Source organism: Thermobia domestica, chromosome 4 (genome assembly GCF_964235325.1).
Source record: "Thermobia domestica chromosome 4, izTheDome1.hap1.1, whole genome shotgun sequence".
NCBI classification, from domain to species: Eukaryota; Metazoa; Arthropoda; class Insecta; order Zygentoma; family Lepismatidae; genus Thermobia; species Thermobia domestica.
In genome coordinates, this window is record NC_137457.1 from 297,850,998 (window position 1) to 297,866,317 (window position 15,320).

Below are 15,320 nucleotides of genomic sequence, written 5' to 3' on the forward strand. Positions count from 1 at the left end.
TTGCAAGAAAAATAATCTGAACAAGTACCAATGATAACAAGACACTGAAACATACCGGTTTCATACACAATTTTTGGCCTGTTCAATAGTTACCATTCACAGAGTTCCATTTTAAGATTACTTCCTGTTACTAAACGCAACAAAGTTAAACATTTCTATTATTATCCAAATTGTTATTTTTTAAAAATACCAATCTTAAAACATTATGAATCCTTTGGTTTACTTACTTATATACTGCTTATACATGAATAACCGTACAGGTTACTTGTGAAGATAGTGTATTATATGCTAGCCTCCGAACATTGACGCAGCTTTCTTGGTTGTCCTTGAATTGTTCTTGTAGTAACACATTTACCTTATAGTTTTTCACTATCACTATGCATAATAGTACTATTTTCACATCGACACCAGTTACAAAAAGGCACAATTTAGTTACAGAACTTCGATTACACCAACTGCCACCCACCAACAGATCTGTTCACAAAAATGGCGTCACCGAAGTGTTTTGGCGCACAATTTGAAACGGCCCAGTACTAACATGAATACTTCCGTACACAGATTAAGATAACAGTTATATTATCTAGAAAATTTTGATTAAACAAATAAAAAGTGATTGATTTTGCATAATACTTACGTTTTGTTTTCCATAAAAGCACAAATAATTAATTGCAAGACGGCCACAATAGTAAAAACACTGCAACAACTCAAAAACTCTGATGCTTCACTGCAAACACCGTTGCCAAGTACAAAAGGGAAAGTTCAAACTTACTTACTACCAAGTTTCCCCTAGAACAAGTTAATATTTCTCGCAAAGATAAGGTCAATAATTATTTATTACGAAAAAATTCGAATGATGTTTTGCATTTTATAAGTATAACTTAATCATATTATAGCAAGTATGTATATGTTTGAGTGATCAATGGATTTGATCTGTAGTTGGGTTTGGTTGTTACTGTCAAATTGAATTTTGCACATTATCGTCAATGATGTATTTAGAATTTTGTTTCGGCGGCTTTGCAAACTTTACTCCTGGAAATGTGAAAATTCTGCAAGATATTTCATTTACTTTAATAATAAATAAAATTTCAATGGGCTTAAGCTCGGATGCCCCCTTAAATATGCCACTGATTATCGTAGTACGGTACATAGGTTCTTCCATATTTTTATAATAATGAATAAATAAATAAATAAATAAATGTTAATAAACAATACATGGCTTAATTTGTAAGTTGGTTAATTCTTCTTCCTCTCAATATTAAAGAAGAAAAACGAAAGTTAGCTCAAACTTAAATTGTGATACATTTAGCTCATATTATCTTTCCAATTAAATTATGCGGTAGTGACGTACAATACAATATAACGAGTTGGGATTGCAATAACTGACCAATAGGGGATAGTAGTTATAAAATAGGCAATTTGTTGTGTTCCACAATATCTAACGTCTTCCACCGTTTTCATAATTCGCATACGGTTGAGCTCCGTATTCCGCTTCCGGATGACAAAAATGGCTGCAGTCTTGAGAGCTAGAAAATATTGTGGATCCGTAATTCGTTACTCAGATCGCGAGTCTTTTTCTTGAAGCAACAATTACAAGACAAATTTTTGCTGTATAATGGTAAGTAAATTTATGTTAACTGTTGTTATTGTGCATGAAATTGTAGTAACTGCGTAATATGATAAAATATTTTAAGATCGAGTTTTGCTGTGATTTGTTATGATAAGAATTTATTAGTTATTACTAGTTTAACACAGTTTAGTTGACATGTATTTACAATTACAAATTTATGAATAAAAGAAAGTAATAATTTATTTAAGTTTTAAGTGCAAGGTCATATTTTGTGTTTACATCGTCGCGGTGAGCAATAGACCCCTCAATTCTTGGTGGCTGTAGAAAACAAAACTTCGGGATATTCTATAGTTCTTTTTTAGGTTATAGTTAAGGAGTCGTACTTCCCATTTAGGGAAGGACGAGAAACGCCATACTTTTAGGAATTATTAATTGACTATCTAGGATGTTAAAAAGTAGGTAATAGACTGAGTTCTTGCCCTTGTACTTAGGGTGTTTAGGTAGTGCAACAGGAAGATGTATCCTCGTGCACGGGAGATGAGAAGTAGCTGTTCTTAACTATTACCCTTTTTTAATCGTCAGCTAACGTTATGAAAGTTTTTATTTTATTTTTATTTTTTTAGTGGCTGTACATGTTTATTAGATACAGTACATTTACTGTTCGATAGTGTTTGTTTTGTAACCATCGGGAAATACGGAACAAATGGAGTAATAAAATAATGTAAGCGAATATCACAAGAGGATTAGGACGCCGAAAGCTGTGGGGCAGGCGCTAATAAAAATGGAGCAGAAGTTAAGGAGGGACACCGCAAACAGTAATAAATAAATTTAACATTATTAATAACTAAATTATCGAAAACCTTAAATTCGCTTAGCAAATTAATAACTGGCCAAAGTGCCGCAGATGGCTTCCCCGGATAAGGCCCATATGATCCTGTTTCCAACGTTGTATTACTACTACTATGTGCTTTATTATACCTCAGCTAGGCTACAATTTCTCCTGTTTCATTTCAAGCCTTTCCTATTCACTGTTAATCACAAATATGTATTATTTTCATCCTTTGATTGCTTTTCTATTATTTTCATCCTACATCCGTATGCATCCACGTAGTATTACTACGAAAAATTAGTACCTTCGAGATGTCAAGTGTTGCAAAGTACTCACCACTCAGAAATTACTAACTGTTACTTAAATAAACTTTTTCAGGGGTGTTTGAAGGTGTGTTCCCTATTAAAAACATGTTGCTAGAAGTTAATGAAACTCATTCGAAAATACTGTTTCTCTGCGTACTAACCATTCAATTGGCGAATACTTACATTCGTGAAAAATAAACTTCTTTGAACACTACATGTACTCTTACTGCCATAAAAAGTGTTTCTTAAAGGAGCTACATTAATAGATGCAGATTGACTTCACGAGGGTTGAGTATAAATACAGTGTGTGGATGCATGCCATAAAAACTACAGTGCATTAAGCACAAATTAACTACTAAACAGGGCGGTGGCCACTAAAATGTACGAATGCTATCTAACCGAGTTACGGGAAGAGCGCAGTAGATAGACGATGTAGGGTTGCCAGCTCTGGAAAATAAAAATAAAAAACAGCACCCCTCAAAATTCCCTATAATATAAGAGTGATTCCATTTCAAATCGTCCAGGATGGTCCACACGACTGTCTCAGATTTAGTTTATTTTTTTAAAATAAGAAACTACATACAAAATTATTAGACCCATATTTTTTTTCCTTTTTGCTGAAAAAAAAATTCTTCGACATACAGCCTTCCAAAATGGCTGCTGCCCTCCTCTCGGATTGCTCGAAAAACTGTAAAAAACGTCAAATTAAAAGTTTTGTTGTAGAGAAACGAGTGTACTTAGTAACATAATGGCAATAGCAGGAAGAGTATAAAGTTGTATGTTTCGGTGGATGGCCAAAATTCGTCTATTAGTCCAATAGGAATCGCGCAATTCACTCGCAATGTTGCCAACCAGGGTTGGCTGGTTTAAACCAAAAAACAAAAAAATGTTCGTAAAAGTGTAAGTGTTTGTAAAATCTTGATGAACACACATTTGTGGGTTATCACGTTTCACTCCCGTATATTATTCGTATTATATTCAGACCTAAATTCCCCATTCATTACTCAAAAATATTATACTACAAAAGCAACTTTTTTTTATAAGTTTATAAATGTTTATTTTGTGATTTTTTGTAGTTGTTATTATTGTTATGTAATTGCAGTCGAAGAAAAATTCTAAATATTGTTTCGTTTCAATGTTTACTATTGATAAAATACATCGAAAATTCCGTACTTTGTGTGTGTGTGTAGGGGGGGTCATACAGACCCCACGAGAGGCATTTAGTGAAATAAGTATCTTTGGTATCTATTTATGTATAAATGAGTCTGAGCCAAAGTGGACTCAAATAATTCGTATCTTTATTCACTTTTCTTATTGATATGCAGATTAAGTCGGTGTATTTCTTTAATTTGGACCAATAAAAGTCGTTGTTAACTAACTTGAACTAAATTAGTTCTTCTGTACTCCGTAGTACTTTGAAATTGTTCATATGTAATTCTGTGTAATGGTGTCACTTGTGCAACTGTTTATCTTTTTGTCCTTCTGAAATGACTCTTGACAATTATATTAAGAAGCATGTAAAGATCAGTACAACTTTTTTTTTTTTTTTTTTTTTTTTAATCAGGATTCCTTCGTGAGTGAGTCGGCAGATGTATCGCATTTGTGGCCAATTAGTCCTGGTTCCGAGTTCAAATGGAGGACAATTTCTCTCGGACGTAACTTGAGAAGCGGTTTTTATTCCGCTTTAAGCTTATGTGACCCCTTCCAGCATAACCCGGTTGTTGCATAATAACATCAAGGCGAAACAAACTTATTTCTGTCCATATATGATATGAATATATAGAGCAAATTATTTAAACCATAAAAACCTGGTTTAAACCCAAAAAAAACTTTTTTTTTTTTGGTTTTTTTAAATAAAAACCATGGTTTTTGCCAACCCTGTTGCCAACTTTGATGACATTTTTGCTAACTTCAAACATTTTTTTCTGTCCTCACGAGCAATATCAACCATCTGCGTCTAGCATCGAAATCTACTCCATAAGGTCTCTTGAAAATGTAAAGGACTTACGTTTCTGATTATTACATCCCACGTTATAGCATGATGAAAAGCTGAAAATTTCATTAAGACACCATGTTTGGACGCCATTTTCTCAAAAACCCCACCTTTTAAAAATCGGAATTTTTTTACATGTATTGGAGAAGTACCTAAGTATTTAATATCCGTTAACCGTTCATGCGGCTGCAGCCCCTAACATTCGCAATTAATTATTGAAATTTCGATTTTTGTACTTGAAATGTAAATATTTCCTATGGGCATTTAGATCCTATACACAAGGCGAATTGAAAGGGAGTATGAAAACTTTGAAAGATGAATCCTGACATAAAATCCAGTAGAAAAGTTCCTATAAACAAGAGTCGAATTCCGCTTCGTTTTCGAGTTACAGCGTTTCCAACTTGGGACCCAAAATCGGCTCGGGACAATGGAAAATAAAATATAAATTTCGCGTTAAATCAGAAACTGTGTGTTAAAACTTTGATAAAGTTGATTTGTATCAATGTGATGATCGTTACGTGCGTTACAATTCGGTTGGCAGTGTTGACAACTTGGTACTTTTATTTGTTTCCAAATGACACATCGTGGATTTTATTTGATATTTGGTATTCATTAATGATTGTAACCATCACGTGAAGCACAATTTTCCCTACATCATCACAGTTTTCGAAAACTTACATGTATTTCATTAAAAGGTTTTATCTCGTGCGTTATTGATAGTTTGTGTGATTCGGTGTCGTGAACATCATCCTAGTGTTCTCTGGAACCATGAAAATTTTCACTGGTAGCATGACATTGTAGTGCACTAGTTAAGTGTTTGTGTGAATAACAATGGGGAAGTCCTATTACAGTAAGGACCGTATTAAATGTGTTGATTATGCTAAAACCCATAAGAGGATTGTGCACAGAAAGAATTCTGGGCAAAAATTTTATCTGGCGGTAAAATATATGGATTGTGTACAGCGTGTCTGCTCAAACGTACTATTAGGGGAGGATGATCCACACAAACACTGTAACTAGTACACTACAATATTATGGTTCCAGAAAACACTAGGACGATGTTCACAACACTGAATCACGTAATAAACTTTTTCGTGGTTACAGCAGAACTTCTTGAACAAGTTCAAACTTGATGCATGGGGTTACGAGAGGTTTTGCAATAATAAAAGATAAATTTTCTTCTTCTTCTTCTTCTTCTTCTTCTTCTTATTATTATTATTATTATTATTATTATTATTATTATTATTATTATTATTATTATTATTATTATTATTATTATTATTATTATTATATTACAACTTACACAGACGTAGTTTTAATTCGACATTTTGGTTTTACTAATGATGGCAAACATCAAGTGAAATTCACACTTAATGTTGCAAACTATCAATAACGCACGAGATAAACCTTTTAATGAAATACATGTATTTTTTCGAAAACTGTGGTGATGTGAGGGAAAATTGTGCTTCATATGATGTTTACAATCATTAATGAATACCAAATATCAAATAAATACCACGATGTGTCATTTGGAAACAAATAAAAGTACCAAGTTGTCAACACTGCCAACCGAATTGTAACGCACGTAAAAATTATCATATTGATACAAATCAACTTTCTGAACTTCATCATAACGTTGACACACAGTTTTGAAAATTATATAACGCGAAATTTATATTTTATTTTCCATTGTCCCGAGCCGATTTTGGGTCCCAAGTTGGAAACTCTGTAACTCGAAAACGAAGCGGAATTCGACTCATGCTTATAGGAACTTTTCTGCTGGATTTGAGGTCAGAATTCATCTCTCAAAATTTTCGTACTCCTTTTCAAATCGCCTTGTGTATAGGACCTAAATGCCTATAGGAAATATTTACATTTCAAGTACAAAAATCGAAATTTCAATAATTAATTGCGAATGTTAGGGGCTGCAGCCGCGATATCAAGGTGACGCAGGGGAATAGCACTCAGGGTTAGGATGCCGAATACGCAGGAATAGACACATTTACGTAAGGAATTCCAAAATTCAATACTGAAATAGGAAATCGAGACACGGAATTAAGTATCATTTATTACCAGTTTCATGAGCAAAAATGATCTATTTTATATCTGTAACATGTGGGGGTCACGGTGGCTCAGTGGTAGAGCGCTTACCTCTGGTGCGTCGGGTCTCTGTTTCAATCCTCGGTCAAGTTAGTTTGTTGTAGACTCCTGTTTTCTCCCACATTCTCATTCCATTAGTTCTTCCATTATCATTCACTTGCTTTACTTATCGTCTACCTTAGCCTCAAGGGCATGTTCGTAGGACTTTTTCATTTCTGTACAATTATTATAGAAGCAGTTGGTGAGTACTTCAAATTATATGCCTGTAGCCAAACTCCCTCTATAAAAATTGTTGCGTGAGTACCTTAGGATTCTGAAATACATATTTTTGAATAGCGCACATATTAGTTTCAAAATGAAGTCTTGATCCGACTACGGGAGGTCCTATAGTATTGGAGTTATAGACCTTTAAAGTTCATGTTTTCGGTAGGCTATAACTTCGAAATGGCGTCGAATTTGTACACCCAGGTTGGTCTGTACTTTTTGTTTTATCTTAGTGTCAAGAATCACCTCCCAAACGTTGTCGGTGTTGTTTTGAAACACCCTGTATATATAAACAATAATCATTTCTATAGTGGTTATATTTTACTGGAAAGAGTAGAACAGTAGTTAGTAGTATTCCCTTGATATTCCTGTATGACTTACTAGTGTCATTGATACGTTTTCTCTTTCAGTCGAATAACAAGCAGTTTAGTGATAGTCCTTCACTCCCGTCAGTGGATTGCTCGTCTTCAGGTGAAGGACGCAGCAGTGGAGGAGGCCAGCAGAGCGCCGAGGCTGGTGGTGGAGTGGAGGGAGAAGAACAGGAAGAACCATCGTCATCGTCTGCACAGGTAAGATTTTTAGTTTTTTTTTTTTTATTATTATTATTATTCATTAATTAAGACAAGTTTATTTGAGCATATCTTTAGGAAAATACTGTATGTAAAATATTCGTATACTGCATGCAATGTGTAACCTTCGGACGACCAATTTTTGGCATTCCAAAGGGTTCACAACAATGCATGTAGGGGCCTTAATGGCTCAGTGGTAGAGTTTTCACGTATGGTACGTGGTATCTCTGGTTCGATTCCCAGTGAGGACACGGTCGAAAAAGTGTGATACCTTTTTCAAGCCATTCATCCTGAGTGAGGTTTTCCTGGGTTTCGGTATTCACACGAGGTAAATGTCAGGATGGTTACTAACATAGGTGAGGGTGGACTAACATTAGGTCCCAGCCTACTTCCTTCCTTCCGTTTCCTCGGATGGTGGGATCGCCGAGGGACGTCATCTCATACGTGGCGGGCTAAATAACCACAGATGCCGAAAGCCCAGAAATCTAATTCCTAATCTTAATCCAAGTGGACTTTGAGGTGAACGAACTCAGTGTACATTGGTTTTCTCGGCTTTCTCGTGTTTCCTCTCACTTCCTTCGTTACACTGTTTCGTTCATTATCATAAGCATTACTGTCTAGTTGAGTCATGGAGCATAATTGTGGAACGTAAAACTTAAAACTAGATATTCCTTCTATAGGAATATTGGCGCAGAATTTTTAGGTTAGTGGTCTATTTCTTACTCGTATGAAAATAAAGTCCCATTAAAGCATACAATTACTACTTCTATAAAACATGCCCTTCATCACACACATTATAGGTCTGATATATTGCCGTAACAAATAATAGAATAATAAGTAATACTGCCGAAACTATAACATAGATTGGTAATAATAAGTAATTTTACCGAAATTGTAACACAGGATAGCAGTAATAAGTAATATTACCGAAACTGTAACACAAAATAGTAATATTGCCGAAACTGTAACATAGATTATTAATAGTAAATAATATTGCCGAAAATGTTCAACACTGATTAGTGATAATAAGTTTGTATTTTGGTCAGATTTTCCTTTGTAAGTTATACGTAGTATCAAAGCTAGAAGGGACGTTATTCAGATAGCGGTTAACTTGTCTCATTTTTATACACAGTTGTCTATCGCGTAGCATCACTTCATTTCATAGCACTCTAAAAATTTGAAGTCTCTAGGTTGAAATTTGTAAGAGAAATTGTAAATTTTCGTGAAAGGTAAAAAATACATAGGAGAGATACGAAGACTGTAGCGACATCTATCGGCAAAACTTGTCCCTTTACATTAACCTTAAGACATCTGCACAAACCAGGCATGTTTTTATACTTTTCTGTTGACTATATTATTTCCTTTGGCCTTTTTTTCTGCATAGGCGCGGCAAAATTTTCTGCGATCACCTCGCAGATCGCTTCATGTTCTGCTATGGGGTCAGTACACTAGCAAGCTCCTTCGTGGCTAAGCGGTTAGCGTACGCACCTTTGGCGTGGGATTCCGGGTTCGATTCCCGGCGAGAGCTCATGTGGTTTGGATTCCACGTTAATCAGTAGGTCCACGTCTCATATAGCCTCGCTGCTGAACGGGACGTAAAACTCAAAATCAACTCAACAGTACACTAGCGACAACTTAATTGTACTGGCGTCAGTGGAGAGGCAATGAAGCAGTGAAACTAGCGCTGCGGTGGCGTTCAAACGAAACAGTAATTACTTTCCATACACGTTTCGTAGAATGGATCAACAGGTGTCATGAACAAAAGCGGTGAGATTTATCGAGAAGCTGTTTTTCAGAAATCGATTCAGCGTCCTAAGAATAGGTTCCATGTTATCCGTTATCCCTCCAGAAAATTGCTACTACTACCAATTTTAATATTAAACCCTATACAGCAAAAACGGTCAGTTATGGCGAGAAGTATTTTTTTTAATCGATTTATCGTCTCAACAATAGGTTCTATCTCCTCTCCATCAAACTTCTGTTCAAACCGGAAATGGTAGAAAGTAACGAATTCCGGTTTCAACATCAATCGTCATAGAGCTAAATGTTAAGAGAAAGCGAAAATTGGTCTCTTTCAAAATCTGCATCGTCTCAAGAATAGTTCTCTCGCTTTCATTAACCATCTGTTAGAACCAGAAGTGATAGAAATTAGTCATTTCCAGTTTCAACTTCGATTGCCATACAATAAAAACGGTAATACATAATGATGAACTGTTTCTGGAATCGATTCAGCGTCTCAAGAAAAGATTAGATTTTTTACCCACATCTCTGTATTAGAACCGGAAGTGGCAGAAATTTACTACTACTTCTGCTTTCAGTTGTGGATTAGCATAGTTTGGAACTCTACCGTAGTTTCACAATGTGAAGTAGAAATGAAATGAAATGAAATATTTCAGTATAACGTCCCATTGTTGTTAAGACATGTTAAGATTAAGTAACATTCACTTGCTGTAGAAGTTCTACTCGGAATAGTATGTACGTAGTATAATTTCAGTAATCAGTTCCGTTGCCTTTTGACATTCAAATACTAATGAAGAGATTAAGCTTCACGTATTTAAAAAAAAATCATGGGACGCAAAACAAGAAATTTCTTTCCATTTTATTTCAAAATATATTTATTTATTGTTAGGTTTCGACTATTGAGGATGCATTGGCCAATTTCCGAGAGCAGTGGCAGAAAGAGCTTGAAGGAGTTTCGTTAAAACAAGAAGACTCCGCTCTTAAGAAAGAAGTACAGGACCAGGTTTTAACATCAGATGAAGAGCAGGTAAAGATTCATTATATTTTTCATAATTATTAAGACATAGTTTTATCTGAAAATAAATATCTTGCTAGTGCAAACTGTTGTATAGCTTTTTTTTTTTTTTTTTTTAGAGCCATATACTCTTAATCTTAGGTAGAGTTGAAAGGAACAGTAGTATGTACCAGTCATTTTTTTAAAGTATTTCTTCCAAACCAGTGTCTCGAAGCATGTTCCCCGTGGGTAAAGCGGAAACTTGTTGGCTTGATTTGTTTATTATGTATTTCTGAAGTCACATTGCAGTCTTATATATGGAATAATGGATAACATTGATTTTCTTGGGGGGGGGGGGGGAAGTTTTGTTAGGCAATGAAATTTAAGGTCAAGGGATTTATTAACAAATAATACACCCAGAACTGTTTCTTTACAAAACTCTTTTTATTATATAGATGTGCAAGACGCATAATAATTTAGCTAGTAAGCATGGGGAATTAGATTTCAGTATTTAGCAAATTTTGTAAAAATATTAAAGAATATACGTATATACATAATGAAGACATCGTTCGTGTTGTTCTTAAGTGCTGTTGTAAAACGAATAAATCGAAACTGTTGTAATGTAAAGATTGAGTGGCCACATTTTTCTATGATTTTGTGTGATTTTGTCTAACATGAAATTATGTACTTTAACGTATGTAAAGCTTCTTCTATACTAGGGATTTATCCTTGTTGAAGTTCGAAGATAAATAAATAAATATACTGGGTGAACCATTTCTTTTTAAAATTTATTTATAGTATTGAAACTAATAGATGAAAAATGATGCAAATATCTATAGGGGGAAACCGTTTGATATATCTTCAATGGCACCAGATTCACAGTGGTGACAACCCAGTACTTTTTCAAGTGGTACTCCGTGAAATTATCACATATTTTAAATCTACATGAAATCTTGCAATATCATATTTATTACCCAGTGTTACAAACTAAGGATGCTACAGTAAGACATACATCAAAATTTCGGAGGACTTAGTATCGGAGTGCCTTAGTATTGAATGCAGTAATCGTGATATGACGTGTTCCGAATAAATAAGAATAGTGTTACGAGGAATTTAAAATGTAATATTTCTCAGAAGGTTTTTATTTCGGGGGGGAAAAATGCTTAATTTTAAGTTAAGTATAACATCCAATCACGTGTATGGTTGTAAAAATAAAATAAATGAACTCTTTCAGTTTAACATCCCGTAGTTATGTCTGTTAGGCTAAAGGAGACTATGATTAAAAGCAAGTGATAATGATCAATGAAATTGGTGGAATGAGAATGTGGGGAGAAACGGGAGTACCCCGAGAAAACCCATGGACTCGAATTTTCTTACTCTTGTATATGATTGCATTCGCAGCTGTAAAGAAATCGATGTGATATAGAATCAATTATTTCGTCCATGTACGATATATAACAGGGTGTCTATCTGTCACGAATGTCACGAAAAAGTCACGAAATCAGAAAACGGTCATAAAAGTCACGAAATTTAGCTTTTGGGTCACGATTTTTTTTAACTGTGCAAATGTAAGTACAGATTAGAAAATTTTGTTTTATAAAGCATCAAAATTCAACACCAAAAATGTCTATGGTCGGCTTTAGACGCTACCAAATCACAAGCAAAGTCGTTTGTATCGCATGGATGAAAATTCGGCCTAATTCGCACCCAAATTCACTCTTGAAAATGTTAGGAAATTTTATGATTTGGTAAAGAAAATGTCACAAAATTTCATTGTGGAATTTTAGTAGACACCCTGTATAATGAACAATATGTATTATCTTGACAGTAAAACTAGCTGCGGTGTTTATATTTGGAGTGGTGAACTGCTGTGAACACTATGTAAAACTAGAAAACGCTATTTCGAAAACAAAACCTCCAAATTGATCACTGAATTCATTTGCATTAACTTACGGATTTTTAAAACAGTCCACATATTTGTAAAAATAAAATACCACTGGTGAATAGAAACAGTCATTGATATTCATTAATGCCATTGACTACTGTGTATTATATTTAGACTTTATTTTGCTTGACAGGCTAGAAGTCTTTTCCTGAAAGGCGTGCAGCACGAACAAGAAGGCAAGTTGTATGAAGCTATTCAGTATTACCGACGGGCTGTTCAACTGGTTCCAGATATAGAGTTTCGTATTTATGAGAGTAATAAGCTAAAACTGAAAGATAAGCTAGAAACAGGGAGTAGCGAAGGTAAGATGAGCAGTAAGTCGAGCATCTGCTAAAGTAGCACAACACTCAACCCCTCTACTGTTGATTAGGATCCAGAAGCACTATTATACACATTTAGTGGTATATGTTTCATTTCAAAAGATTTTCGTATTGGTAATAATAATAATTCTTTATTGAGAGTTTTGTCAAAATTAAGGTGTTACAACACCTTTAACATTTGATTTTAATCCCGCTAAGTTATATGGGAAAGATTGGGTTGGTGCATAATTGGTTAGAATTTTGTCTCTAACGGAGATTGACTAATAATAATGGTTTCTTCATAGTTTTAGTAGCCCTTAGGAGAGTTTTATGTCCACACAAATAAAATCAGTGTCATCATTCATTTATTAATTAAACTAATTAAGCACTCTGTCTGCAACACTTTTCCCCCCTTTTTTGTTAGAGGAGTAAGAAGTGCTATTAATGTATTGTTGTTAAGTACCTGCAGCATTTAGAAAGATACTGACGTCATTGTAATGCGCTGCTATGGTAGAGCTAAACCGGCGCGTTACATAACATTTTGGAAGATGTTGAGAGGGATACCGCTCTGCCTCGGATGATTAAAAAATTAAATAAATAAATAAATAAATGAAATCGTAACCTTTTTCGAATCGAAATTAATAAACAAACTATTAAGAAGAAAAATGATATAGTTAATAAAATATGGTGTAGAAGATATTTCGTGATTTTGACTGGTAATACAACCGTAAATAATTTAAAACGTCGGATATAACGTCGAAAGCTAAAATCAGTTGAAAGGTACAAGGGAAAAACACACTAATTCCAAACTACATAATTTAGAAATGTTTGTCCCTTCAGACAACTAAAGGCGGCATCGTACCAATAGTATAACAACACTGCTTAAGTAATAGCTTGATTCCATTTTCTTAACGCTTAAAGAAAGCCCATATAAGGAAGAACCCGCTTTGTCCATGCTTTAAAACTGTTCTCCTGAAAATTTTACGAAATGTGACTTAGCGTGTTTTTTTCGTGTACCCTTCAGTATTCACATTTGTACATATGATTTTATCTAAAAACTAATAATCATGAAAACTAAATATATAAAATCGGTTCGAGCTGTTGCAATTGTGTTGGTATTTGTCTATCTGCGATGTGCAGTTTCACGAAGCATAGTGATCGATAATTGATTTTGGTAATTTTGATTATGTCTATATACATATATCATTGAGAATTTAATTCTAGTTTTATTAAACAGCCCTCAACGAAATACGATGATGAAATATGAATGATTTTAATAATATGATGAGAGAGAATATGTAAATAATATGATGGTGATACATGAATATAAAAGATGATAATATGTAATGAATTATAATACGTAATTTGATAAAGGGCTGTTGAGACGTTTTAAAATTGATCTCAATTAAGACGTTTTTTTAAATATCCATATGTTGTTCTTAAGTACTGCATAATCTAGTTGACATCTCTTGGAATTTCATGCATAGTTTGATTGTTAGTCAGTTTTATGTACGTCTGATAGGAGGAAATAGTTTTACGTTCTTTACTGTGGGAGTTTCTCTGTCAGCACACTAAACCTCATGTATGGAAAATTCATTGAACTTTGTACGCACTTTGCTTGGAAAGGAAGTGGGTGAATATGGAGTATATTACATCATACTTAAATCGCCTTCCGAACACGTGGTAGCCAAAATCACAAGCTGGAAGCAAGCGAAGTGTATTTTTTGGTGATGGTGTATAGTGGACATTAAGACATCTAGTTACGGGTGCATCTTTGACAATTTGTATCCGTTTTTTTTCCCCGTGTCTTTTCCATTTTTTCAGCACCTTCCTCATGGTGAAAAAATTAATATACCCAGGGTTATTTTCTAAATTTTGTTATCAGTCTTCCGATATCGACATGAGTAGACACTATTCTGTATTTCAGTTGAACAAGTCCAGAATACAACATACACAATTTATGGGAAAAAATCATAACATTTTGTGCACGGGTTCCTCACATTTTAACAGAAAACACATTATTACTAGTGTATTCATGATCTGTTATCATTTCTTTGTAAACATTATCAATTATTTTTGTTTCCACTCTTCTGTGATGATGAAGAATAATGGTATACAGTAAACTTACGATTATTCATTGAATTGGGTGACATAACACCTGCGGATAATTCGCAAAATGGCGAAAAAAAGGACACAAATCAATACAAAAATGTTTCTGAACACCTTTTATTTACAGTATGGAGCCCATACACGCATATACAATTAATAAATAATAGTTTTTTTACTTATAAGTTGGTTTATTTTTTCACAAAAATGTCGATCAGCTAATTTTTTTTCGTGTTAAGAGCTTCTTCTTTATTTGTAATTGAAGTTTTTTTTAGCTTCTTTTTGTCACAAAGTTTTTAACATTTTATTTCAGTATCGTAAAATATTGTGGCAAAATAAATAAATAAATAAAGCACGCAGGGATATGTCATTTTACTATGTATACACCATAATAAGGGCATCTAAAAGTATCGCCTGAAATACCGAAGAAACGAGAAACGCTAGCGATATATGGTTTGCGGTCAACAGCAATATCAAATGGGACTTGTCAAACGGAGGTATGGTGTGCTAGAATAATATTGACAAATAAGGCATCAGGATTTTTTTTTTTTTTTTAATAGAACTATAACCAGTAGCATGAATAACACGAAAGGGTACAGGCGGAGAAAT

General features: G+C 34.2%; 2 protein-coding genes across 4 annotated transcripts in view; one reads left to right on the forward strand and one right to left on the reverse strand.

Moving 5' to 3' along the window:
- The window catches only part of vtd (RAD21 cohesin complex component verthandi), a 50,685-nt gene extending 49,913 nt beyond the window's left edge, over positions 1–772 (reverse strand). The window contains exon 1 of one of the 2 annotated variants that reach the window (XM_081756311.1): positions 635–772. The gene's annotated coding sequence lies outside the window, so the exon portion shown is untranslated. Of the gene's footprint in view, positions 1–227; positions 512–634 lie in introns of those variants that run through there. The other variant, XM_081756312.1, reaches the window with a different exon arrangement.
- A 685-nt stretch (positions 773–1,457) lies between these two features.
- The window catches only part of LOC145684224 (F-box only protein 9), a 38,900-nt gene continuing 25,037 nt past the window's right edge, over positions 1,458–15,320 (forward strand). Inside the window, exons 1-4 of one of the 2 annotated variants that reach the window (XM_081756313.1) lie at positions 1,458–1,615; positions 7,469–7,627; positions 10,257–10,394; positions 12,440–12,608. In XM_081756313.1, the coding sequence (XP_081612439.1) occupies positions 1,613–1,615; positions 7,469–7,627; positions 10,257–10,394; positions 12,440–12,608 (469 nt within the window). In that variant the 5' untranslated portion in view covers positions 1,458–1,612. The remainder of the gene's footprint in view (positions 1,616–7,468; positions 7,628–10,256; positions 10,395–12,439; positions 12,609–15,320) is intronic. The other variant, XM_081756314.1, reaches the window with a different exon arrangement.